Genomic DNA, 27,998 nt, shown 5'->3' with positions numbered 1-27,998 from the left:
AAACGGTCCAAAAGAAAAAAATATCCAGCTTCGAAACATGCAAAAAATTTATTGAAGGCATAAGAACAGAGATACACGGACAAGCCCCATCATAGCGGAGTAGCAATAGCAACGCGTTTCGAACAATAAGTTCTTTTTCCAAGCTACTTTCAAGTGAACACCATGCTGAATATATACCACCTCCCACCAATCACAGTTTAAACACACATGGTGCATAATAGCAATAAAATCAGTCATACAAAAACAGAAAAATATTAAAAACAAATCAGTATAAAATATACCAATTAAATATAAACGAATATAGATATATAGAGGATTCCAATGTAAAAAATATGCACATCAATTATGGAACATAATTTCCTTTCGTGCATTCAGTCCATTTGGAACACAGGTTTTCAGCTGGAACATCCAGAAAGCTTCTCTGGTCACTAGACGTCTTTTAAAATCCCCATCTCTTGATGGAACACATACTTTCTCAAATCCGACCGCTTGAAGTGAAGAAATATTCCTTTGATGTTGAGAAATAAAATGTTTAGAGGAAAAGGACATGTCCGATTTAGAACTGCCAAGAGAGATTATATCGGTTATATGCTCTGAAATTCTCACTTTCAGTTTTCTCGTGGTGTTTTAGGTAGAAAACATTTCTCACATTAAGAACATGAAAAAGGTTTATCCCCTGTGTGAATTTTTTGGTGACTAAGAAAGATGATTTCTTCACAAAACATTTCCCACATTCTGAACAGGAAAAAGGCTTCTCCCCTGTGTGAGTTCTTTGGTGCTTAATCAAATTTGATTTCTGGGTAAAACATTTCCCACATTCTGAACAGGAAAAAGGCTTCTCCCCTGTGTGAGTTGTTTGGTGCTTAACCAAATCTGATTTCTTTGTAAAACATTTCCCACATTCTGAACAGGAAAAAAGCTTCTCCCCTGTGTGAGTTCTATGGTGCTTAACACAATCTGATTTATTGCTAAAACATTTCCCACATTCTGTGCAGGAAAAAGGCTTCTCCCCTGTGTGAGTTCTATGGTGCTTAACCAAATCTGATTTCTGGCTAAAACATTTCCCACATTCTGAACATGAATATGGCTTCTCTCCTGTGTGAATTCTCTCATGTGCAACAAGATGTGAATTCTGAGTAAAACATTTCTGACATTCTGAACATGAATATGGCTTCATTGCTGTGTGAATTCTCTCATGTGTAACAAGATGTGAATTCTGAGTAAAACATTTCCCACATTCTGAACAGGAAAATCTATTCTCTGTTATGTCAATTTTTTCATGTTTAAGAAAAGTCTTTTCAAGAAAATTATTTCCATATTCTGAATATGAAAATGGCTCCTTTCCTTTAGAATCAATTATTTTTTTAATGCTTATATCGTGACTTTGATTTTCCTTAGTAGTTGGTAATGAACCAAAAGATGGGACCGGTTTCATAGGATCAGATGACAGATCTTTGCTATGAAGGGATGATGGTATATCTGGAGTAACAGCATTAACTTCAGTTGTATCCTGTGAGAGCTCAAGATCATCAGATTTAAAAATTGAAGATGTCAGCGTTCCCTCTGATCTCCTGGTGCAATCATCTGCTAAAAATAAAACCAATTAATAATTTTGAATAAAATATCCTCAAATTTTATACTTTTGAACATTTCTACTTAAGCTGTCCATAAAAAATACAAGCTTTTTAAGAAATATTGAAGTATTCACCAAGACAATGAGAGTTCACAGTCTAATCGAAAGCCTCATAGCATGAACCAGCGCATCATGGTGTTCAATGGTTTGTTCATTCTGCCTCCCAAACATGGAACAAAAAGCCAACAAACAATGTTATATAGGTGAAAATTATACCAATAAAACTTCTACTCATCTCACGGAAACACAAGAAACCACTAAGATCCATCATCTGTCAGAGGAAAACCAAAAGGTTTCCACAATATTTGTGGCTCAAAAGCTCTTGAAAAGCAACATGGCTTCCATAAACCAATCCAGCAACATCCGCTCTCCCAAAGTCAAATATCCACTCTCTTCTGAGCCTTGTAGTGCGCCCAAACCATATTTAGCATCCATATATGTGGCATTACTATAGTGAGAAGAACCCACTTAATTTACGGTGTGTGTTTCCTGGAGCACAATCTGGGCATTATGTGTTGGATAATAAAATGGCAAATGTGCAATTTTCATGTTGCAACATCCAGTGCGAGCTAATTTCCGTAAAGTGTCACTACTCCCATAGGATAATTCACTGAGGGTTATAATTTCCATAATGGAGTCACTTTATGGGGATTTCTACTGCTTTAGTTTCCTGTAATTTTGTTATATTAGGGCATCTGCAGATGGTGTGTCCCCTCTCCACTGGAATCTGCTCCTGCGATGTTTGATTCTATCACCAAGCAGCGCCTTATTTATTGTGCAGGCGTTGCTGGTAATAGAAGAGACGTTGAAACCAGAAGCTCTGGGTGGCGCTGGCTCTGTCCAGCCACTAAGATTAGGGTGCCTGAGACCAGTAGTTTCATCCAGCCTGGCAGTATGGGTTTGTGTGCTGTCCAGCAATCTGGTAGCAATCTGCTACCTGCTTAAGCCAATTAGAAAGCACCAAACCCTACTAAAGCTTGAAGCCTATTCCCGGAATCTGCCAGATACAGCCTTGTTCTCCTCTGGTTCAGTCCTCTGTGCTCAGCTGGTGTATTTGTTTCCTGGTATAATCCCAGCCCGCTTACTGACTACACTTACTTACACTTACACACTTACACACTGACTGCACACAACGCAAACACGCTTTCTTCAGCGCTGCTCGAGGTGTGCAGAGCGGCAGTGGAGAAAATCTCTCTTAGCAGAAGACTTCATCCACTATAAGTTCATGCTCAAAACCTATAACTCTGCCCTTCATCTGGCCAAACAATCCTACTTCACCACCCTCATCACCTCACTATCCAACAACCCAAGACGACTTTTTGAAACCTTAAACTCCTTCCTGAAACCTAAAGTACAGGCCCCCATCACCAACCTCAGCGGTGAGGATCTGGCCACTTATTTCCTAGAAAAAATCAACCACATCCATCAGGATATCTCAGCCCTATCTCCTCAGTGCCTGGATCCCCTTCCCTGCCGCACCTCAAGCTCACTAGACATCTTTGAGCCTGTTTCAGAAGAAGAAGTTTCCAAGCTCCTCGCTTCTGCTCGGCCTACAACCTGCAACAGTGACCCTATTCCTTCACAGCTCCTGCAGTCTCTCTCACCAGTGGTCACCACTCACCTGACTAAAATATTTAACCTCTCTCTTTCTTCAGGTATATTTCCCTCCTCATTTAAACATGCCATCATAACCCCTTTACTTAAAAAGCCATCCCTGGACCAGAACTGCACTGCTAACTACAGACCTGTCTCTAACCTTCCCTTCATCTCTAAACTCCTGGAACGCCTGGTCCACTCCCGTCTAATCCGCTATCTCTCGGATAACTCTCTTCTCGACCCCTTACAATCTGGTTTCCGCTCTTTACACTCTACTGAAACTGCCCTCACTAAAGTCTCTAATGATTTAATAACAGCTAAATCGAAAGGTCATTGCTCCCTGCTGATTCTCCTGGATCTCTCTGCCGCATTTGACACTGTGGATCACCAGCTCCTCCTCACTATGCTCCGCTCTATAGGCCTCAAGGACACGGCCCTCTCCTGGTTCTCCTCCTACCTCTCTGACCGCTCCTTCACTGTATCTTTTTCCGGCTCCTCTTCCTCTTCTCGTCCCCTTACTATCGGGGTCCCGCAGGGCTCAGTCCTAGGCCCCCTCCTCTTCTCTTTATACACTGCCCCTATTGGACAAACAATCAGCAGATTTGGGTTCCAGTATCATCTCTATGCTGATGACACCCAATTATACACTTCTTCCCCTGACATCACCCCTACCCTAATTCAAAATACCAAGGATTGTCTGTCTGCTGTCTCTAGCATCATGTCCTCCCTCTATCTGAAACTAAATCTCTCTAAAACTGAACTTCTTGTGTTTCTCCCCTCTACTAACCTCACTCTACCTAACATCGAAATAACCCTGGAGGGTTCAACCATAACTCCCAAGCAGCATGCCCGCTGTCTTGGGGTCATATTCGACACTGAACTTTCCTTTACTCCGTACATCCGATCACTCAGTCGCTCTTGTCACCTGCATCTTAAAAACATCTCCAGAATCCGACCTTTTCTCACCTTTGAAACTGCTAAGACTCTTACTGTCGCTCTTATTCATTCTCGCCTGGACTACTGCAACTCTCTTCTGATCGGTCTCCCTCTTACCAAACTTTCTCCTTTCCAATCCATCTTGAATGCGGCAGCCAGGGTCATATTTCTGTCCAGCCGCTTCACCGATGCCTCCATCTTGTGCCAGTCATTACACTGGCTACCTATTCGCTACAGGGTCCAGTATAAACTCATCTCTCTCACCCACAAAGCTCTCCACTGTTCTGCACCGCCTTATATCTCCTCTCTCATCTCTGTCTATCGCCCTACACGTGCCCTCCGTTCTACAAATGACCTAAGACTAACATCCCCCGTAATCCGAACCTCGCACCTCCGCCTCCAAGACTTCTCTCGTGCTGCTCCAGCTCTCTGGAATGCACTTCCCCAGGCGATCAGACTGATACCTAGCCCTGACCTATTCAAGCGCGCTTTGAAAACCCATCTCTTCAAACAAGCCTACCACATCAACTACCCAGCAAGCTAACTTTGCCCTGTTCCCTCCTTCCAAATATTATTCTGAATCTGCACCCTACTATTCATCTGTCTCCACACCCTTCATGCACATGATAACTGCACTTGATACTTGTCTATTGCACTTAAACACACGGGCTGATGACCGGATCATGCAGCTTTATATGAAAATCCCTATTATAATTGCCAGACCTGAATTAACAAGCACTTTCCACCTGCTGTGTCCCCCCATTTCCTTGTAGATTGTAAGCTTGCGAGCAGGGACCTCACTCCTAATGTCACTGTTTGAATTGTCTTAACTTGTATTGAATTTATTGTCTGTACATGTCCCCGCTTAATTGTAAAGTGCTGCGGAATATGTTGGCGCTATATAAATAAAAATTATTATTATTATTATTACACTTGTGTCTTCTGATTTTCTACTTTCTCTGCTCTCCTGGTTATGGCCAACTACCTGACTATTCTTCTTGCCATCTCACTCCACAGAATAGCAGGTAACACAATGGCCCAGATCCATGTAATGGTGTTAGATGAGCATGGCAGTCACTGGGATCTGGAAAATAGAGTAGATAGAGCCAAGCCTTCTTGTGGTGGCCATCTCTTGATCTGCCAGGTGATCACTAACAGTGCTCCCAATACATCGTGTCTGCAAACTATTCCATCAAGGTCTGTGTACGAATAGCTAAATGGCGCTCCTTCCTTTCTTACCCTACCATGTGCCCAGAAAGTAGTGTACAACCATATATAGGGGATTGTTGGATTCAAGAGACATTGGGAAATAATTTGTAAGGTGCATTTGTTTCCTATTATCCTGGTGAACACTCTCTGGGTAATTAGAGTATGGGGCACAGTGGCTCTTGGCAATCTAAACTATCGTAAGTGCCAATATTTTCCATCAGATGAGTTTCAAGAAGAAATATTAGACATTCAGAGAGCATTTTTATAATAGTGCAGAGCTGAGGTGTCTTAAATTTAGATCTCAGGCATTTGGCAGAGGTACTGGAGATATAATTTTAAAGGCTACCAGGTAGTGGCAGACTCACATAAGTGAGGCAGGCCGATCCCACAATCATCACTCTACCATACAAAATGAACCTGTACAAAAAGAACTAGAATAAAAAACATGTTACCGTTTTTTGGACTATAAGACTTTCCTGATTATAAGACGCACCCCAAATTTTGAGGAGAAAAATAGGAATTTTTTTTTTAATAACATGGTGGCGCTTCTTTTAATCCATGCGTCTTATTGCTGTGGTGAAGTGGGGTCATAGTGTCGCTGCTGGAGGAGGCAGTAGTGGGGTGCTGCTGCTGCCGCTGCCCGGGGTTGCCACCGTTGCTGCTGCCTGGGGTGTCCGCCGCTGTGGGGGGACTCTGTCAACATTTTGTGAAATGCCAGAGCCCCCGCATGTCCTGTGCGGTGGACTCTGTAAACATGGCTGCCGGGGGGCGGCGCATGCGCTGATGGCGATTTCGGTATCAAGATCTCAGGATATGAAATTTCAGCCCTGAAATTAGATCTCAGGACTCTAGGAAGCCATTAGCATCATTACCCTCCGCTTTCTCTTACAGGCCCATCATAATATTTTTCTTCAAGTGATCTTCTAACTTGCCAGCACATTCTACGTACGCTGTCATTTGGCTTTATAGTTTACAGATCTGGGCAGGTAACATCAGCATTTTAAAGTAGATGGATCCTCCAGGTTGTAAGTTCTATAGAAAAGGGCTTTCAATGCCCAAAGTCATTTGAACAGTTTTGGGTGGAGGAGAATGTTGTGGTCTAGAGGCAAAATGGTGATCATGGTAATACGGCCGGACTACACCACCGATAAAGCAGCCACAGCCGGTGACTGAGAGGAATCTGTGACTTCTCTGCATTCAGTGGTTACTACTCACCTGGGTAGTCATATGTGGGAATCTCCTCTTTACACCACTCATCATCTCTCACATATGTCTCTGTAGTATTAATATGGGTCAGATCTTCACCCTGAAACAAATATTGTAAAAGTCACCGACAGATGGAGAAGTCCCATCTATGATCAGCTCTAATCCTGCCATCTCCACCGTTCTCATTAAACAAGTTGTTGAAATATGTTTGGTACAAAAACTCATTCCTGTCTATGAGCGTTTAGTTGCTAAATTTGTAAACTATTTATAAAGCTTAAAAAAAACTCCCAGAGGCTCAAACAGGAAGAGCGTGTGACTGTATTTCCTGTTTTCCTGCTGTGTCTGTGTATGAGAGAAGCAGCCTGCTGTAGATACTGCACAGATAGAGACACACAAATGATTTATTCCTGATCTATTAAGCTTACAAGAGACAAAAAAACTGACTGGCACATCCAGACTAATGTGAATAGGTGCATACCAAGAGGAGCTACCCCCATATACAATATACAAAGAATGGTTGCACTCTATCATGCTAAGGCATGTCAATGTGGAATATATGTAATTAGAATTGCAATACAGCTTTAGAATTATAGAAAAAATATATGAGACTCTTAGCATAAAATTTGGCCAAATATCTGCCCACCAGCCATCAGATTTGAGGCCGCCTTGACGTTGGCTGGTGGGCAGATAATATTTGGCCAAATTTTATGCTAAGAGTCTCATATATTTTTTCTATAATTCTAAAGCTGTATTGCTATTCTAATTACATATATTCCACATTGACATGCCTTAACATGATAGAGTGCAACCATTCTTTGTATAATATATATGATCTATTAAGCTTATCATACAGTTAGGTCCATACATATTTGGACAGAGACAACATTTTTCTAATTTTGGTTCTAGACATTACCACAATGAATTTTAAACAAAACAATTCAGATGCAGTAGAAGTTCAGACTTTCAGCTTTCATTTGAGTGTATCCACATTAAAACTGGATGAAGGGTTTAGGAGTTTCAGCTTCCAAATGCAAGCACCACACCTCAAATCAACTCTTTATCTGCTTATTTGAGAATGACATAATGAAGGGATTGCCCACACCTGTCCATGAAATAGCCTTGGAGTCAATTGTCCAATTACTTTTGGTCCCTTTAAAAACAGGGTGGCCCATGTTAAGGAGCTGAAACTCCTAAACCCTTCATCCAATGTTAATGTGGATACCCTCAAATGAAAGCTGAAAGTCTGAACTTCAACTGCATCTGAATTGTTTTGTTTAAAATTCATTGTGGTAATGTCTAGAACCAAAATTAGAAAAATATTGTCTCTGTCCAAATATATATGGACCTAACTGTATATTGCTCTTGATTGTTCCTGAAAAAACAAGTTCTGTTGTCACATGCTTGGAGAGAATCGTGAGTAATCCGCCAACAGGTTATGGGCCCAGAGTAACACAGCAACTATAGCCCAAAGCAAAAGCAGCACAGAGCAATAGAGAAGATGTCCACTAGCAGCAATCCTGTCAAGTTCTCAGTGCCAAGCCTCAAAAACCAGATATACCAGTCCTGGAAATTCAAGGGAAAGATGCTGTTAATAAGAGAAGATAGGTAGAAATACACTAAAGGGCATGTTACACTAAGCGATATCGCTAGCAATATCGCTATAACTTGTGACGTTATAGCGATATTGCTAGCGATATCGCTGTGTCTGATACTTACCTACGACCGGCTCCCCCGCTGGTTATCGCTGGTCGCGCGAGAACGTCCAGGACTGTTTCTCGTCGTCAGCTTCCTGCGGTGCTTCCTGTGGAGAGACCAGCGACGCGTGGAGCCGGGCGGGAGGACGCAGGATCGCCTGGTGTGACAGGTAAGTAGCGATCCCCGTCCCCAGCAATGTCGCTGGTGAGATCTGCCTGTGTGGCAGCTCACTAGCGACCACTTAGCGATGTACCAGCGATCCTGACCGCGTCATATCGCTGGTCGGGATCGCTGGTACATCGCTTAGTGTGACAGTACCTTAAGGATCAAGTGCCTCATCCATTATCAGATGATTGGCTAGAGAAGGATCAGAGAGCACAAAGCACGATCTCCCTCAGTGTAGATGATAATCAGATTGTGCATATACGCAAATGTGCAACTGCAAAAGAGATGTGGGATGAGTTACAGAAAGTGCATGAAAGATTAAATCTCAGCAATAAGCTTTATCTCATGAGAAAGCTATATCAGTTTAAGCTAAGTGATGGACGTAATATGCAGGACTATATAAGAAAAACCCTATAGATTGTGGAGCGTCTCAGGAGTTTTGGAGAAGAAATTAAAGATTTTCATGCTGCTGCATTTCTATTAAGTGGTCTTCCAGAGAGTTATGACAGACTTGTGACTGCACTAGATGCACGGCCAGATGATGAGCTGACACTAGAGTATGTTAAAGGCACACTTTTGGATGAATTCAAGATAAAAACGCAGCATGTAAGCAGGATCCTTGCGGGCAGGATCCTCTCTCCTTCTGTACTTGTGTGCACCTTGTTTTGCTCATGTTTATTGTACTTGTCTATATTTACCCCTTTTCACATGTAAAGTGCCATGGAATAAATGGCGCTATAAAAATGTATAATAATAATAATAATAATAATAATAATAATTGCAGAGAGAAAGAACCATACTCTCTGTGAAAGTGGAAGAAGTATGTTGTTTGATGCGAGTCTACCTACAATGTATTGTGTAAAAGCCATCATGACAGCTTGCTATCTTTAAAACAGAGTGCCAGGTAAAGCCACAAATAAAACTCCATATGAGCTGTGGAACTGTGAGAAGCCTAACCTGAAGCACCTCAGGATATTTGGAAGCAAAACATTTGTGTATGTTTCCAAAGAAAAACGTTCCAAGTGGGAAACACACGCAAAGCAAGGAGTCCTGGTGGGCTATAGGGAAACTCAAAAGGGATACAGAATCCTACACCCAGAGACCAACACAGCAACAATCAGCAGAGATGTAGTGATTGATGAAAACTCTATCGCTCAAATTCCATGATGTTACACCAGTTGTTGAACCTAAGAAGCAAGAACAAGAATCTTAATCACCAAACCCACATGCCGTAATGGAAAACACTGAAGTGTAGATAAGCTCTGAAGCCACCAAGGAAGACACAGAAAAACCAAGTCAAGCTCCAGTCAGGAGATCAGAAAGGCCAAACAAAGGTATCCCAGCTAGATGACTTTCTTATATGGTCAGAACTCTTCCTGAACCAGAGCCACAGTCATGGCAAGAGATGCAAAAACTGCCAGTCCACAAGAAGCAGAAGTGGATAAATGCTGCTAATGATGGAGTCCCTTCACTAACTCCAGACATGGGAGCTTACTGAGCTACCACAAGGAAAAAGAGCTATCGGATGTAAGTGGGTCTTCAAAAAGAAATATGACTCAGAAGGTAGCGTTCACCGGTTTAAGGCAAGATTGGTCGCAAAAGGGTACTCGCAAAAGTATGGTGAAGATTATGATGCTACATTTTCTCCAGTTGTGAAGCAAGCCACATTCAGAACTTTAATGTCAGTAGCTGCAGTTCAACAGATGACAGTGAGACATTTTGACATCAAAACAGCCTTCCTACATGGTGACAATGATAAATCCACCTGAGGAAGGCAGCGATCCGCTGCCGAAACGCATAGAGGTCTAATAAAAGGCTGTTCACTATCTACTTATTGCAGTGTGCTCTATTGCCATAGTGCTCCTCAAACTGACCACATACCATTTTTTCCCTAAAAAATACATGGTGACATTGAAGAAGAGTTGTACATGAGCCAACCCAAGGGGTATATTAAAAAGGGTGATGAATTCCTTGCCTGAGGAGGTGGTGATGGCGATCTCAGTCGAGGGGTTCAAGAGAGGCCTGGATGTCTTCCTGGAGCGTAACAATATTGTGTCTTACAGTTATTAGGTTCTTTAGAAGGACGTAGATCTGGAGATTTATTCTGATGGAATATAGGCTGAACTGGATGGACACATGGCTTTTTTCGGCCTTGCTAACTATGTTACTTTGTTTAAGAGCACCTTGTTTGTAAAATGCAAAAGTCTTTCTATGGACTTAAGCAGTCGGCAAGAGCTTGGAACTCAAAAATGAACAAAGTCTTGATGGATGAAAGATCTAAAAGATCTCAAGCTGATCCATGTTTGTATATGAAAAATGTAGCAAAGGAGTGGATGTATGTTCTCCTATATGTAGACGATGTAATCATGTCTTATTAAGATGAAAAATAAATTGCAAAGCTAGGAGAAATTCCCAACCAGCACTTTGAGACTAAGAACCTTGGAAATATGACATATTATTTGGGAATCCAAATCCATAGATAGGAAGATGGGAGTTTTCTTCTCAACCAAAGCTCTAAAATTTCCACAATCCTAAACCAGTTTGGAATATTAGAAGCTAAAGGCTGAGAGTTACAGACAAGCAGTGGAGGAGCTTCTGTACTTAGCAACCACAACTTGTCTGGATATCACGGCCACAGTCGGAATTCTCTGTCGACGTGTAAGCAAGCCACGCCAGAGTGACTGGAATGCAATTAAGAGAATGCTTCAATATCTTAAAGAAACTCAAAGGTTAATGTTAAGATATCTGCATCAGGAGATCTCACACTCAAAGGTTATGTGGATGCAAATTGGAGATTCAAGTGATCGAAAATCAACAAGTGGTTACTTGTTCAAGTTAGGAGAAAATTCAATTTCTTAGTCCAGCAGAAAACAAGTGTCAGTTGCATTATCTTCTACAGAAGCAGAATATATGTCTGCTGCTTATGTAATTTGGTTGAAACAACTTTTGGAAGATTTCGGCAAGCCATTAGCTCAACCAACAGCTACCTTGCCAGCAGTAAGAAGATTAGTGCAAGGACTAAGCAATTTGATGTAAAACATCACCACTTACGTGACTTAGTAGAACGTGGTGTACTCCAGTTTGTTTATTGCGAGTCTGACAAGATGATAGCTGATGGCATGACAAAGCCATTATCAAGAGCCAAGTTTGTGGAATTCAGAACCGCAATGGGAAAAACAGGATAAGTAGTTGTTGAGTGGGGGTGTATGAGTGTTTAGTTGCTAGTTTTGTATGCTGTTTATAAAGTTTTAAAAAAAACTCTCAGAGGCTCACACAGGGAGAGCATGTGACTGTATTTCCTGTTGAGTCTGTGAATGAGAGAAGCAGCCTGCTGTAGATGCTGTACAGATAGAGACAAACAAATGATTTATTCCTGATCTATTAAGCTTATCATATATTTTTCCTGATTGTTCCTGAATAAGCAAGTTCTGTTGTCACACGCTTGGAGAGAATCGTGAGTAATCCGCTGCCAACACAAGTTCTGTGATGTATTAAGAGAAGTATAGAGTCTACATCACGTCAAATAATTATTCTCATCTTCTCCTTCTTGATCAGATCTCTTCTGGAACACTATGTCCAGTTCTGGGCATCAAAGTTAAAAAAAAACATTGACAAGCGAGAGCAAGTTCAGAGAAGAGCTACCAGGATGGTGAGATAAAACAAGACTGAGCACAAGACCTTCACAGCCGTCTACACATCATAGGGGAGATCTCCTGACTAGAGTTGAGCGAAACGGGTCGAAAAAATTCAAAAGTCGCCGACTTTTGACAAAGTCGGGTTTCATGAAACGAAACCCGACCCTAGGATGAGGTCGGCCACGAGGTCAGCGACTTACGCGCCAAAGTCGCGTTTCAAAAGTTTGTTTTGCGCTCTTTTTCAGCCAATCAGGATCCACGGACACTGTGGGCAACGTGATGACATAGGCACGGGTCACCACCATCTTTCAGAAGGGCATGCAAGTGATTGGCTTGCTTTGGTGGGCGTCACAGGGGGTATAAAAGGGCGTGCACGCCAACCGCCATCTTACTTCTGCCGATCTTAGCATAGGGAGAGGTTGCTGCTGATTCTGTAGGGAGAGCGTTAGGCAGGGAAGAAGACAGAAAAACTGCTTCTGCTGCTAGCGATTTGGCCTGAACAACACACCAGTCACTGTGTGTGCAGTGCAAGGGGAGGCTATATAGTGGTGTATCAGTGGTGTTGGTTGTTGGGCTGCCTTCTAAGGCTTCCTGACAGGCTGGCATTGCTGTTTACCCACTGCTCCGCAAACTGCTTTTTTAAAAGCAATCCAATCTCCCTTATCCTCTAGTCACTTTGGTCACAGCTGTGCCATCGAGCCTGTCACATAGCGCTCAGATATTCATTGGGCCTCAAACTGCTTTTTTAAAAGCAATCCCAATATTTTTTTTTTGTCCTGCTGAGAAGAAAAAAAAACTGCTTCTGCTGCTGATAGCAATTTGGCCTGCACAACACACCAGTCACTGTGTGTGCAGTGCAAGGGGAGGCTATATTGTGGTGTATCAGTGGTGTTGGTTGTTGGGCTGCCTTTTAAGGCTTCCTGACAGGCTGGCATTGCTGTTTACCCACTGCTCCGCAAACTGCTTTTTTAAAAGCAATCCAATCTCCCTTATCCTCTAGTCACTTTGGTCACAGCTGTGCCATCGAGCCTGTCACATAGCGCTCAGATATTCATTGGGCCTCACACAATCCAAAAGTGTCCAGTGTCCAAAAGTGTGTGCAGAGATTCAAAATCTCCCTTATCCTCTAGTCACTTAGGTCACAGCTGTGCCATCGAGCCTGTCACATAGCGCTCAGATATTCATTGGGCCTCACACAATCCAAAAGTGTCCAGTGTCCAAAAGTGTGTGCAGAGATTCAAAATCTCACTTATCCTCTAGTCACTTAGGTCACAGCTGTGCCATCGAGCCTGTCTCATAGTGCTCAGATATTCATTGGGCCTCACACAATCCAAAAGTGTCCAGTGTCCAAATGTGTGTGCAGAGATTCAAAATCTCCCTTATCCTCTAGTCACTTAGGTCACAGCTGTGCCATCGAGCCTGTCACATAGCGTTCAGATATTCATTGGGCCTCACACAATCCAAAAGTGTCCAGTGTCCAAAAGTGTGTGCAGAGATTCAAAATCTCACTTATCCTCTAGTCACTTAGGTCACAGCTGTGCCATCGAGCCTGTCACATGGCGCTCAGATATTCATTGGGCCTCACACAATCCAAAAGTGTCCAGTGTCCAAAAGTGTGTGCAGAGATTCAAAATCTCACTTATCCTCTAGTTACTTAGGTCACAGCTGTGCCATCGAGCCTGTCACATAGCGCTCAGATATCAGTGGGCCTCACACAATCCAAAAGTGTCCAGTGTCCAAAAGTGTGTGCAGAGATTCAAAATCTCACTTATCCTCTAGTCACTTAGGTCACAGCTGTGCCATCGAGCCTGTCACATAGTGCTCAGATATCAGTGGGCCTCACACAATCCAAAAGTGTCCAGTGTCCAAAAGTGTGTGCAGAGATTCAAAATCTCACTTATCCTCTAGTCACTTAGGTCACAGCTGTGCCATCGAGCCTGTCACATAGCGCTCAGATATCAGTGGGCCTCACACAATCTAAAAGTGTCCAGTGTCCAAAAGTGTGTGCAGAGATTCAAAATCTCACTTATCCTCTAGTCACTTAGGTCACAGCTGTGCCATCGAGCCTGTCACATAGCGCTCAGATATCAGTGGGCCTCACACAATCCAAAAGTGTCCAGTGTCCAAAAGTGTGTGCAGAGATTCAAAATCTCACTTATCCTCTAGTCACTTAGGTCACAGCTGTGCCATCGAGCCTGTCACATAGCGCTCAGATATCAGTGGGCCTCACACAATCCAAAAGTGTCCAGTGTTCCAAAAGTGTGTGCAGAGATTCAAAATCTCACTTAACCTCTAGTCACTTAGGTCACAGCTGTGCCATCGAGCCTGTCACATAGCGCTCAGATATCAGTGGGCCTCACACAATCCAAAAGTGTCCAGTGTCCAAAAGTGTGTGCAGAGATTCAAAATCTCACTTATCCTCTAGTCACTTAGGTCACAGCTGTGCCATCGAGCCTGTCACATAGCGCTCAGATATTCATTGGGCCTCACACAATCCAAAAGTGTCCAGTGTCCAAAAGTGTGTGCAGAGATTCAAAATCTCACTTATCCTCTAGTCACTTAGGTCACAGCTGTGCCATCGAGCCTGTCTCATAGTGCTCAGATATTCATTGGGCCTCACACAATCCAAAAGTGTCCAGTGTCCAAAAGTGTGTGCAGAGATTCAAAATCTCCCTTATCCTCTAGTCACTTAGGTCACAGCTGTGCCATCGAGCCTGTCACATAGCGCTCAGATATTCATTGGGCCTCACACAATCCAAAAGTGTCCAGTGTCCAAAAGTGTGTGCAGAAATTCAAAATCTCCCCTGTCCTATAGACACCTTGTACCTTGTTTTACATACTATATAGTTTGTTGGATTTTGTCTACATTTCTACCAAAAATGAGGAAGGCTGGTGGAAGAGGCCGTGGAATTGGGCGGGGGTTGGCAGCTGGTAATGATGGTGTTGGTGGTGGATCTGATGGTAGTGGCAAGAGCAAAATAGGACCGAATGCAGGAGGTGTTGAGCCTGCGTCATCGTCTGGCTACATAAGGCCTCGAACGCTTAGTTTTCTAGGAGTTGGCAAACCGCTTTTAAAGCCAGAGCATCAGGAAAAGGTTTTGTCTTACATTGCTGACTCAGCCTCCAGCTCTATCGCCTCCTCTTCTTCAGTTGTAAAAAGTAAAAGCACTGAGTCGTCATTGGAGGCTCATGTTCATGAACCACACCTTTCCTTGTGTCCTTCACCCCAACCAAGATTGAAGGATGACGCAGGCCATACTACTGATTACTCCATGGAGCTGTTTTCACATACCATGCCTGGATTATCAAGTGAAATGGTGAATTACCCAGGCCAAGATGAATCTGACATGGAGTGCACTGATGCACAGCCGCTGATGGATGATTCTGCTGGTACATTCACTCAGAGCACTACATTGTCCTCGCAGTGTACAGAGCCAGATTCTGACCCTGATGAGACTCAGGTGCCCCTTCCCGCACACTATACCACCATACACGGTGACACAGAGGAAGGTGCACATGACATAGAAGAGGAGGTGATGGATGACCCAGTTGTTGACCCAGATTGGCATCCATTGGGGGAAGAGGGTGCTGCTTCCAATAGCTCAGATGAGGAGCATCCACAGCAGACATCGACATCGCAACAGCTGTTATCTGGCAGGCCCGGAGCACTCCAAAGACAGGTTCCAAACATCAAAAGAGTTGCTGGACAGCTTGTCCAGAGGGTCAAAAGATCACAGCGTGCTAGGCCGCAAAATGTCTGCCAAAGTAGGAAGAGTGCAGTGTGGCACTTTTTTGAACAAAATCCTCATGATCAGGCCAAGGTTATCTGTAAGAAGTGCGCAAAGACCTTTAGCCGAGGGAAAAATCTGAAAAATTTGAATACCAGTTGCATGCTTAGACATTTAACCAGCATGCACTTGCAAGCGTGGACACAACACCAAACCTCAAGTGCCACATGTGCAACTGATCATAACGAAGGTAGTCAGCAACGCTACATTGTTTCCCCCACTGTAAGCCCACCGGTTAGCACAGCAGCAAATGTTGAGGTGTCGTTGCAAGGCCACAGCAGTCAGGGAATCCCACTGTTATATCAACGAAAGACTGATTCTAGGCCATCAGAAAGAACACCAACTCCATCACCATCATCAACCCTCTCTCAGTCCGCCCTGTCCACCGCTACTTCCACCATATGCAGCTCTCAAGTCCAGCTCACCCTCCCAGACACTATGAGTAGGTCAAGAAAGTACTCAGTCTCTCATCCGCGTACACTGGGTTTGAATGCCCACATTGCCAAACTAATCTCGTTTGAGTTGATGCCGTTTCGGTTGGTGGAAAGCACAGCTTTCCGCGAACTCATGGCCTATGCAGTACCCCGCTATGACCTACGCAGTCGCCACTTCTTCTCTCGCAAAGCCATCCCAGCCCTCCACCATCATGTGAAAGACCGCATTGTCCATGCACTCAAGCAGTCAGTGAGCGGAAAGGTGAAACTCACTACTGATGCATGGTCCAGTCGGCATGGCCAGGGCCGTTACGTGTCCATCACTGCGCACTGGGTTAATGTGGTGGATGCAGGGTCCACAGGGGACAGCGGTGGTGAGACAGTGCTGCCTAGCCCACGGTATAGGAAACAGTTGGCTGTAGGCGTTCCACCCTCCTCCTCCACCTCCTCCAGAAGCGAAAGCTCGTCCACAGAGCGCAGTCGTACGAGCACTCCATCTGCAGCTGCCACTGTTGCACACGATGTGTCCCCCCATCGAGCAGCTAGTGGAAAGCGTCAGCAGGCTGTGTTGCAGATGATGTGTTTGGGCAACAGACACACCGCCGAGGTGCTGGCCGAGTACTTGAAGCGACAAACTGAGTCATGGCTGGGCAGTGTACATCTTGAGGCAGGCAAGGTAGTTAGTGATAACGGCCGTAATTTTGTGGCAGCCATAGCCCTTTCAAAACTCAGCCACATACCTTGCTTGGCTCACACCTTGAACCTGGTGGTGCAGTGCTTCCTCAAAAATTATCCGGAGTTAACAGCCCTGCTCCAGAAGGTGCGAAGACTGTGCGCGCACATCCGCCGGTTGCCTGTACACTCCGTTCGTATGCAGAAGCTGCAGCGATTGCTCCACCTTCCCAACCACCGCCTCATTATCGACATTGCAACAAGGTGGAACTCCACCCTGCACATGGTGGAACGGCTGTGCGAGCAGAGGCAGGCCATAATGCATTTGTGGGAGGATACACGGCCAGGCACTTTGAGAGCAGACATGGAGTTGACAGGTGTGCAGTGGTCGAAGCTGAAAGACCTCTGTAAAGTCCTTCAGTGTTTTGAGGAATGCACACGGCTGGTAAGCGCAGACGACGCCATCCTAAGCATGAGCATCCCACTTATGCGTTTGCTCATGCAAACTTTGACGCACCTTAAGGAGCAGGCGTCTGCAGCCAATGTTGATGAGGAGGAAGAGGAGGAGGGAATCCTTGATGACATTCAGCCATTGTCTGCTCAGGGACCTCTCCTGGACGAGGTGGAGGAAGAAGAGGAGGAGGGCTCGCTTGCCCTGCTGCTAGTGTGCTATCCGAAAGAGTCTTCAGTGCTGCTGGATCAATCCTGACAGAAAAAAGGACCCGTCTGTCGACCCAAAATGTTGATGATCTAACCTTCATTAAAATGAACCATGCATGGGTTTCAAAGGATTTTGTCCCACTTTCCCCTGCTGACCCATAGTTTGCCAGAAAAATGGCTCGCTTTTGTCTTCCTCTTCCTCGGACTTCTCCAATTCCTCCATTTGCAGCTGCTGAATGTCTAACATCAACATATGCCATTTTTTCCACCTCCCTAACTGGGCTGCCTCCCCCCACAGGGCCGGAGTCACCACCTGGCGCACGCACCCGTGCGAGTGCCGTTGCCCTGGACAGGTGGGTGGGCACACTCTTGGGCGATGGCACTGGCACAGGGTCCCTCATAGTACAATCAAGTGTTTCTGATGGTGGGGGTGCACACCCGCCGTCAGACACACCAGCATACTATGAGGGGCCCTGTGCCAGTACCGCCGCCCACGAGTGGGCCCCCCCTGCTGGCTCAGGGCCCCAGCACTTGCAATACTTACCTCTCCCTGCTCAACCGCTGTGTAGTCTAGGCTGTTAAATCCTTCACTGGGACTGCCACTACAAATTTGGTGAACTGATAGATGATGGTTAAGACATAGCTATGCCCTGTCCTGCTGGGCTCTATCTTCAGATGATCAATGGCTTCCATTTGTTGTGGACGTCGACTCACAATGAGATGCAGTGCCGGTTTTTCATCAGCTTTCACAGTTTTCCTACTCACAGACGTGTGACATTCCTGCCCACATTTTTAAATGTGCCCTCTCATGCCAATCCAATAGAATCGCCTACAGCCTGTGGCTTGTGTCTTTTGCACTCCAAAGTCACCTGACAGATCATGATAGGCAGTGAGGACCATGTCTACATCTCTTCTTGTGATCAAAATTTGATGGCGATGAGTAACGGTGATGGGATCAATGGTACTGCGATACAGCAACACTTTCTTCACAAAGAACTGTTTTCGCTGTCTCCACACACAAAGTAATTGAGGGTCAGCATCACCTCTGAGAATTCTCCTGGGAGTTTTTCCCGTGATTAGTAATTCCTAAATTTCTGCAATCACTCGACTTTATGTCTGTACTTTTATCCATCTTGTTTCCTCTTGCGGAGAGTCTGGACTGTCTTACTGAGACAGAAATATATATGAAGATTTAAAAATACCCCAACAGTGTATACTGGTGTACGCTTCAAAAACATTTCCTTTTTTCTACTTTTTAGATTGTTGTCTAATCCATACTGAGGCTGTGAGTGTCTTTGTCGTACTCCGGAAATAAACACGGAGATTTTAAATGTTTAAACTCTGCTATATATACCTGTTATCCGGAGATACTGTACCCTTTCTCAACTTTCTGCAATCTTGTCGAATCCATACTGTGCCTGAGACCGTCTGAGTCTGCCTCCTGATTACAGATGAGTGGTGTTTGAGTGGAACTGTTGGCCAAGTTCAAATTCTAGCTGTTTTGGGCGGTGTTAGATCCGTTCATCGAACTACAACACTTTGATTAAAATTCGGCTGTTCGAGTTTCCATTCGAGAACGTTTCGTTAAACAAAAGCGTATCTTTTTTTCATATTAATAATGGTTTTCAATGATAATAGACAGTTTTAGGGCATAGTAGCGGTGTCTGGTAGTCAGCGGTGTACTACACCTGTGAAGGAGCTACACTGTGTGTGTTTCTAATAATTTTTTAATATTGTCCTGAAAATCCCTTTGGGCCTAGTAACTGTGTCTGCTACTCAGAAGAGGAGCCCACCCGTGAACCGAGCTATGCCGCCTGTTTATGAAAGAACCAGTTTTTGACTGCATTTACACCACTTAATACTTAGGGCCTAGTAACTGTGTATGCTACTCAGCAGAGTTGGCCACCCGTGAACCAAGCTATGCCGCCTGTTTATGTAAGAACTGTGTGCTACTCAGCAGAGGAGCCCAGCTGTTAAGCAAGCTACAGCACCTGTGGTTTGGGCACTTAATTTTTTCACATTCTTTCTGGAATGCCGTTTAGGCCTAATTCCGGAATTACGGTTGACCTGCACTTACTGGGAAATGCTTGTTCGTGGGGAAGAATTGTAATCCCAGATCCACATCACTAACGGGGTTCAGCGTGTTATCCGCACCTGTAAGCGATACACGCTGGTCCTTTCATTGTAGCACGCGTGCAGCCCCGGACATGTAAGGGCATGACAGACCTGTTATTGGCCGATCTCGCGTGCCAGAGCCTTGCGTGTCCCTCTAGTAAGCTGGACGCGGACCGCGGGGGGCATGCCTGAGTCTCGTTCGTTAACGGAATTAAGCTTGCAATCTGTGCAGCTTTTTTGTGGATGGCATGGTTGAAGTTGCCCATGTTGAGTCCAATTAAGCCGCAGGCTCCACTCCTGGTGGTGCCCTTCTGGACATTCCTTTAAGGCTCAGCTTTGCAACCATATTGCCCCCGGAAACCAAACACTATTCCTGACAGTGACATTCTGGTCAAAGAGCGCGATGACATCACGTCTGTACGCCCTCTGCCTAAACAGTGCAAGTGCAGAAAGATGGATGAAGGGGACGACGAGGAGTCCAGAGTACAGGGATTCCCTAGCGAGGAGACTTATTTAATTGTTTTAAAGGTTGATATACAAAAAAATCAATCCTTAAAAGATACTTTATTAACCAATCATTAAAAAGTTTTCAAAACTTCAAAAAACAGGCAAACAAAAATAGGCTTATTGCTGATTTTCAAAATCCAGCCACAAACACTAGAGAGTCGTTCCAATGTCAGGTAGAGGGTCACAAACCTATTTGTCCCTATAGGGCCCTATATCTCTCTCCTACCTGACAGCGGAGGTTGGCACCCTCTTGATACGCAAATGGCGCCCCCACTCCTCGGCGGCTCTCCCTAATCACCCTGTTGACTCCTATCTAAATGACATCAGCTTGGAGTACAACAGATGGCCGGGGACAAAACTCAAGTCATACACTATAGAAATGATCCCTGAAAGTATAGTCATAGTTTGTGGCTGGATTTTGAAAATCAGCAATAAGCCTATTTTTGTTTGCCTGTTTTTTGAAGTTTTGAAAACTTTTTAATGATTGGTTAATAAAGTATCTTTTAAGGATTGATTTTTTTGTATATGAGCCGTTGAATAATTAATCCAGAATTATATTTATTAAGAATTTTTGTTTTAACCCCTTCACGACCAATGACGCCACATAGGCGTCATAAAACCTGGTTCAAATCTGACCAGTGACGCCTATGTGGCGTCATGACTTCAAAGCCCCCCTGCGGGTCGGGTGACCGGGGTCACTGAAAGGTCACCCGACCCGCAGATACAGGGGGCTTTGTAATTCACCACAGGGGGCGTGGCTTCGCCCCCACGTGGCTACGATCGCTCTGATTGGCTGTTAAAAGTGAAACAGCCAATGAAAATTGATGAAATATTACAATCCAGCCATGTCCGACGCTGCTGTAGCATCGGACATGGCTGGAGACACCGATTCCACCCCCCCCACCGGCGATGGCCCCCCCGCAACTGAATGACAGCGGCGATCTGCCGCCGCTGTCATCATCTGCCCCCCTCCCATTCCCTCTGCTCCCCGACAGCCTCCGATCCCCCCCTCACCCCCCCGGTACCTCCTGAGTCCCCCCGTCCCTCCCGGTGTCCCTCGGGTCCAGATGATGGGCGCCGCCATCTTTGAAAATGGCGGGCGCATGCGCAGTGCGCCCGCCCGAATCTGCCGGCTGCAGATTCCATTCTTTCATTTTGATCACTCTCACAGTGATCAAAATGAAAGAAAAAGTAAATAAACCCCCCGATTATCACCCCCATAGGTAGGCAGAACTAATAAAATAAAGAAAATATTTTTATTTTTATTTTTCCATTAGGGTTAGGGTTAGGGTTGAAAAGAGGGTTAGGGTTAGGGTTAGGGTTGAAAAGAGGGTTAGGGTTAAAAAGAGGGTTAGGGTTAGGGTTGAAAAGAGGGTTAGGGTTGAAAAGAGGGTTAGAGTTGGAAAGAGGTTAGGGTTAGGATTGGAAAGAGGGTTAGGGTTGGAAAGAGGGTTAGGGTTGGAAAGGGTTAGGGTTGGAAAGAGGGTTAGGGTTGGAATTAGGGTTAGGGTTGGAATTAGGGTTAGGGTTGGAATTAGGGTTAGGCTTGTGGTTAAGGTTATGGTTAGGGTTGGGACTAGGGTTCGGGGTCTGTTGGGGTTAGGGTTATGGTTAGGGTTGGAATTAGGGTTAGGGATGTGTTGGGGTTAGGGCTGTGGTTAGGGGTGTGTTGGGGTTAGGGCTGGAGTTAGAATTGAGGGGTTTCCACTGTTTAGGCACATCAGGGGGTCACCAAACGCGACATGGTGCAACCATTGATTCCAGCCAATTTTGCGTTCAAAAAGTTAAACGGTGCTTCCTCCCTTCCAAGCCCCGACGTGTGCCCAAACAGTGGTTTACCCCAACATATGGGGTATCAGCGTACTCAGGAAAAATTGCACAACAACTTTGGGGGTCTAATTTCTCCTGGTACCCTTGGGAAAATAAAAAATTGGGGGCTAAAAAAATATTTTTGTGGAAAATTTTTTTTTTTTAATTTTCACGTCTCTGCGTTATAAACTTCTGTGAAGCACTTGGGGGTCCAAAGTGCTCACCAGGCATCTAGATAAGTTACTTGGGAGGTCTAGTTTCCAAAATGGGGTCACTTGTGGGGGGTTTCTATTGTTTAGGCACATCAGGGGCTCTGCAAACGTAATGACGACCGTAGACCATTCCATCAAAGTCTGCATTTCAAAACGCCACTACTTCCATTCCAAGCCCTTACGTGTGCCCAAACAATAGTTCCCCCCATATATGGGGCACCAGCGTACTCAGGACAAACTGTACAACAACTTTTGGGGTCCAATTTATCCTGCTACCCTTGTGAAAAAAAAAATTGCGGGCTAAAAATCATTTTTTTTGAGGAAAAAAAAATATTTTTTATTTTCACGTCTCTGCGTTATAAACTTCTGTGAAGCACTTGGGGGTTCAAGGTGCTCACCACACATCTAGATAAGTTCCTTAGGGGGTCTAGTTTCCAAAATGGGGTCACTTGTGGGGGGGTTCCACAGTTTAGGTACATCAGGGGTTCTGCAAATGTAACATGATGCCCGCAGACCATTCCATCAAAGTCAGCATTTCATAATGTCACTACTTCCCTTCCGAGCCCCGACGTGTACCCAAACAGTGGTCATCCCCCACATATGGGGTATCAGCGTACTCAGGACAAACTGGACAACAACTTTTGGGGTCCAATTTATCCTGCTACCCTTGTGAAAAAAAAAATTGCTAGCTAAAAATCATTTTTTTTGAGGAAAAAAAAATATTTTTTATTTTCACGGCTCTGCGTTATAAACTTCTGTGAAGCACTTGGGGGTTCAAGGTGCTCACCACACATCTAGATAAGTTCCTTGGGGGGGTCTAGTTTCCAAAATGGGGTCACTTGTGGGGGGGTTCCACAGTTTAGGTACATCAGGGGTTCTGCAAATGTAACATGATGCCCGCAGACCATTCCATCAAAGTCAGCATTTCATAATGTCACTACTTCCCTTCCGAGCCCCGACGTGTACCCAAACAGTGGTCCCCACCCACATATGAGGTATCAGCGTACTCAGGACAAACTGGACAACAACTTTTGGGGCCAATTTATCCTGCTACCCCTGTGAAAAAAAAATTGCTGGCTAAAAATCTTTTTTTTTTTGTGGAAAAAAAAATATTTTTTATTTTCACTGCTCTGTGTTATAAACTTTTGTGAAGCACTTGGGGGTTCAAAGTGCTCCCTACACATCTAGATAAGTTCCTTAGGGGGTATAGTCTCCAAAATGGGGTCACTTGTGGGGGGTTCCACAGTTTAGGTACATCAGGGGCTCTGCAAATGTAACATGACACCCGCAGACCATTCCATCAAAGTCAGCATTTCAAAATGTCACTACTTCCCTTCCGAGCCCCAATGTGTACCCAAACAGTGGTCCCCACCCACATATGGGGTAGCAGTGTACTCAGGACAAACTGGACAACAAATTTTGGGGTCTAATTTATCCTGGTACCCTTGTGAAAATAAAAAATTGCGCACTAAAAAATAATTTTTCACGGCTCTGCGTCATAAACTTTTGTGAAGCACTTGAGGGTTCAAGGTGCTCACTACACATCTAGATAAGTTCCTTAGGGGGTCTAGTTTCCAAAATGGGGTCATTTGAGGGGGAGCTCCAATGTTTAGGCACACAGGGGCTCTCCAAACACAACATGGTGTCCGCTAACGATTGGAAGTAATTTGTATTTCAAAAAGTCAAATGGCGCTCCTTCCCTTCTGAGCCCTGCCGTGTGCCCAAACAGTGGTTCCCCCCCACATATGGGGTACCAGCCTACTCAGGACAAACTGGACAACAACTTTTTTGGTCCAATTTCTCCTGTTAGCCTTGTGAAAATTAAAAATAGTGTGCTAAAAATCATTTTTGAGGAAAAAAAAATATTTTTTATTTTCACTGCTCTGTGTTATAAACTTTTGTGAAGCACTTGGGGGTTCAAAGTGCTCCCTACACGTCTAGATAAGTTCCTTAGGGGGTCTAGTTTCCAAAATGGGGTCACTTGTGGGGGAGCTCCAATGTTTAGGTGCACAGGGGCTCTCCAAATGCGACATGGTGTCCGATAACGATTGGAGCTAATTTTCCATTCAAAAAGTCAAATGGTGCTCCTTGCCTTCCGGGCCATGCCGTGCACCCAAACAGTGGTTTATGACCACATATGAGGTATCGGTGTACTCAGGAGAAATTGCTCAACAAATTTTAGGATCCATTTTATCCTGTTGCCCATGTGAAAATGAAAAAACTGAGGCTAAAAGAAAATTTTTGTGAAAAAAAAGTATTTTTTTTTTTTACAGATCAATTTGTGAAGTACCTGGGGGTTCAAAGTGATCACTATGCATCTAGATAAGTTCCTTGGGGGGTCTAGTTTTCAAAATGGGGTCACTTGTGGAGGAGCTCCAATGTTTATGCACACAGGGGCTCTCCAAACACGACATGGCAACCGCTAAATATTCCAGCATATTTTCCATTCAAAAAGTCAAATGGCGCTCCTTCCCTTCTGAGCCGTGCCGTGCGCCCAAACAGTGGTTTATGACCACATATGGGGTATCGTTGTACTCAGGAGAAATTGCCCAACAAATTTTAGGATCCATTTTATCCTGTTTCCCATGTGAAAATGAAAAAATTGATGCTAAAAGAAAATTTTTGTTGGAAAAATTAAAATGTCCATTTTTTCTTTCCACATTGCTTTAGTTCCTGTGAAACACCTGAAGGGTTAATAATCTTCTTGAATGTAGTTTTGAGTAGCTTGAGGGGTGCAGTTTTTAGAATGGTGTCACTTTTGGGTATTTTCTGCCATATAGACCCCTCAAAGTGACTTCAAATGTGAGGTGGTCCCTAAAAAAAATGGTTTTGTAAATTTTATTGTAAAAATGAGAAATCGCTGGTCAACTTTTAACCCTTATAACTTCCTAACAAAAAAATATTTTGTTTCCAAAATTGTGCTGATGTAAAGTAGACATATGGGAAATGTTATTTATTAACTATTTTGTGTCACATAACTCTCTGGTTTAACAGAATAAAAATTAAAAATTTGAAAATTGCAAAATTTTCTAAATTTTCACCAAATTTCTGATTTTTTGACAAATAAACGCAAAAATTATCAACCTAAATTTACCACTAACATGAAGCTCAATATGTCACGAAAAAACAATCTCAGAATCGCTAGGATGCGTTGAAGCGTTCCTGAGTTATTACCTCATAAAGGGACACTGGTCAGAATTGCAAAAAATGGCCAGGTCATTAAGGTCAAAATAGGCTTGGTCATGAAGGGGTTAAAGGTTGGGAGCAATTTTTGGAGAGCACGATACTCTGGAGAATGATATCTGGGGCCCACCATACACTGGAGCATTCCAAAGGTGGACATCAGTCACTGGAGCAGCATTTACAGGGCCCATTATACACTGAAGCATTAGAAATGGGGCCCCTTATATATGGAGCATTATTTGGGCCCATAAGACACTGGATCTTCATCCATGGTGAACAACATATACTGTAGCATTATGTGGAGCTCATCATATACTGTATCTAACATTATATGGGACCAATGGTTCTGTATGGAGAAATATATGGGCCTCATTACTCTGTATGAGGGACTATGCGGTGGCCATAATACTGTATGGAGGAATATACTGTCCGTTTTTGGAGCTATTGGAGAATTTAAAATGGATATCAGTCATGTGATGTAAGAAGTGAAGTATTTTTCATTGTACTATACCGCTATTTCTCTGCCGTGTCAAAGGATCATGAATTGTGTCATGTGTTAAAGGAGCCCAGTGACACTCTTTGGCCCTGGGCCCATGAAAATCTGGAGCCAGCCCTACACCCCCACAACTTTAGCCAAATAACCCCCAGTTTTCAATGCCTAACTATTATTATAAAGTAAATTAAGGTTGACAAGCTTAAGAAATAAGAATTGATGTTTTTGGCATTAAAATGGGCACTGTAGGTGTGTTTCCTGTCCTCCACTCCCTGCCGACTTTTCTTCCCCATTGACTTACATTGGGTTTCGTGTTTCAGTCGGCCTTCGATTTTTCACAATAATCGGCCGATTTCGTTCGACCCGACTTTTGCGAAAGTCGGGTTTCGTGAAACCCGACTCGACCCGAAAAAAGGCAAAGTCGCTCATCTCTACTTCTTACCCATGGTCTTACGAGACATTATACCTTAGTTAATAATAAAGATTTTAATAAGTTACAAATTATTCCTATTGATCATATCCCTACTCATATTCCAAATAGGATTCTGAAATTAAACAGGAAACAGGTGTATTGGATCTATAAATTAAGAAGCCTCAAACCACAGGGTCTTCATGAGATCACAGAGGTTTTTATTTAATTTATTAATAGAGGTTGTTATATGTATTTATTTATATTTTTTTGATATTTATGGAGGTCCTTTAATATTTATTTTCCTATGGGAGTTTATACGGAATTTCACCATGAAATACCTGATGATTATTTAATTGTTATAAAAGATCTTATTCATGTTTTATAAGGGAAGTATTTTTAATGTGTTTTTAATATAATTATTTCCATCATACTCCTTTATGTCTAGTAGGCCCTTTAAATTTAGAGACTTTTTAAGTATAAGCGCTCCACAGTAATAGGATTAAACCGATGGTGCTGCGGTTAGAAAATGGGATGAGTGGGGGCGTGGCCTAGACTGTCATGGAGTAGGACGTGCAGTCTAAGATCTCCCGGCACATCCACCCTAAATCAACTGAAATCATAGCCCATCCAGGCTAAATCCTCTCAGAAATCTTCTCAGAGTCACTCAGGAGTGACACCCCAGGCCTTTGGAGCCCTATTTGCCAGTTCCTACGGACTTTTGAGGTCTGGTACGTGCGAGGCCTAACACTTACTGCGGGGCCTGTTGAGGCCTACTGGCCATACCCGGACTGTATTACTTGGGCTCAGATCCCACCTGAAGAATTGGGGTAGAATCCCCCTCAGCAATCATCCGAACCATCTTCGGCACGTAAAGAAGCTTATATCAGGCTTATTATAGCCCCCTCTAGGGATAGAGGATCCCGGACCTCAGGCTCCCTCCCTCAGCCCTGATTCGACCCCCCATCTGGGCCATGGCTCTCATAGGAGCTCCTAAAGAAGATTACCGCCTATTTCTGAGGTAACCGGAGACAAAGACGCTCATATAATAGTTCACAGAAAGATTTATTTCTTCAATTGACTATTAATTTTTGCTGACGGGCACTCAGGTGCTTTTATAGAAGAAAGAGAAAAAAAAAAACCCACTGCGCAGGCGCGACATTCCCTGGCCGCGGCTGACACCGCCGAGCGGCTTGAGGCAATAGCGCGCGCCTGAAATTCAGACTTCGGCCGCCCGCGGCTGCATCTTCATTACGGTACGCCTTTCCTTCCCTCCTGCTTCCGCTACCTAACCTCCCGCGGTCAGAACAATTGTCCGGGACTTGCCTGGAAAATCCTGAGGAGCGAATCTGTGGCAGCGGTTTAGAGCCATATTTTCAAGCGCCTCGCGCAGGAGCACCTCCCCCCGGCTGATAAACCCGACTGCCGTAGCTACAGCGGCACGGGAAGGCATTGCCACTCACCGTACCCACTGCAAATAGCTCCTGGGGTCCTCACCACCCCCACCACCACCAGGATATCCTCCTTCAATTGCGTTCTTAGCCCCCTCAGGGCTTATCGGGAGCCGCTCTCTCCTCTCTCAGAGCGGCTTCCTGATTCACAGCTGCGCACTCCACATACGCGATTTGCGTAAAATCCGGC

At 44.3% G+C, this 27,998-nt stretch overlaps 2 protein-coding genes and 1 pseudogene across 2 annotated transcripts in view; 1 reads left to right on the top strand and 2 right to left on the bottom strand.

Moving 5' to 3' along the window:
• Nucleotides 1–27,998, top strand: part of LOC141074977 (uncharacterized) — a 103,959-nt gene that overhangs the window by 32,312 nt on the left and 43,649 nt on the right. The gene's annotated exons all lie outside the window — the stretch shown is intronic.
• Nucleotides 35–27,810, bottom strand: LOC141074974 (uncharacterized). Its single transcript, XM_073562304.1, has 2 exons — nucleotides 27,651–27,810; nucleotides 35–1,584 (listed from the first exon to the last, which is right to left on the bottom strand). The coding sequence occupies exons 1-2, from the start codon at nucleotides 27,808–27,810 to the stop codon at nucleotides 557–559; spliced, it is 1,188 nt and encodes a 395-aa protein (XP_073418405.1). The 3' UTR covers nucleotides 35–556.
• LOC141074986 (small nucleolar RNA U3) lies at nucleotides 20,559–20,653 on the bottom strand (annotated as a pseudogene).

The sequence above is a fragment of the Dendrobates tinctorius genome, unplaced genomic scaffold (assembly GCF_039654945.1).
Source record: "Dendrobates tinctorius isolate UK_male_01 unplaced genomic scaffold, ASM3965494v1 ptg000345l, whole genome shotgun sequence".
Taxonomy (NCBI): Eukaryota; Metazoa; Chordata; class Amphibia; order Anura; family Dendrobatidae; genus Dendrobates; species Dendrobates tinctorius.
Note: the sequence above shows the minus strand (reverse complement) of the source record. Positions and strands in the feature narration are given on the sequence as shown.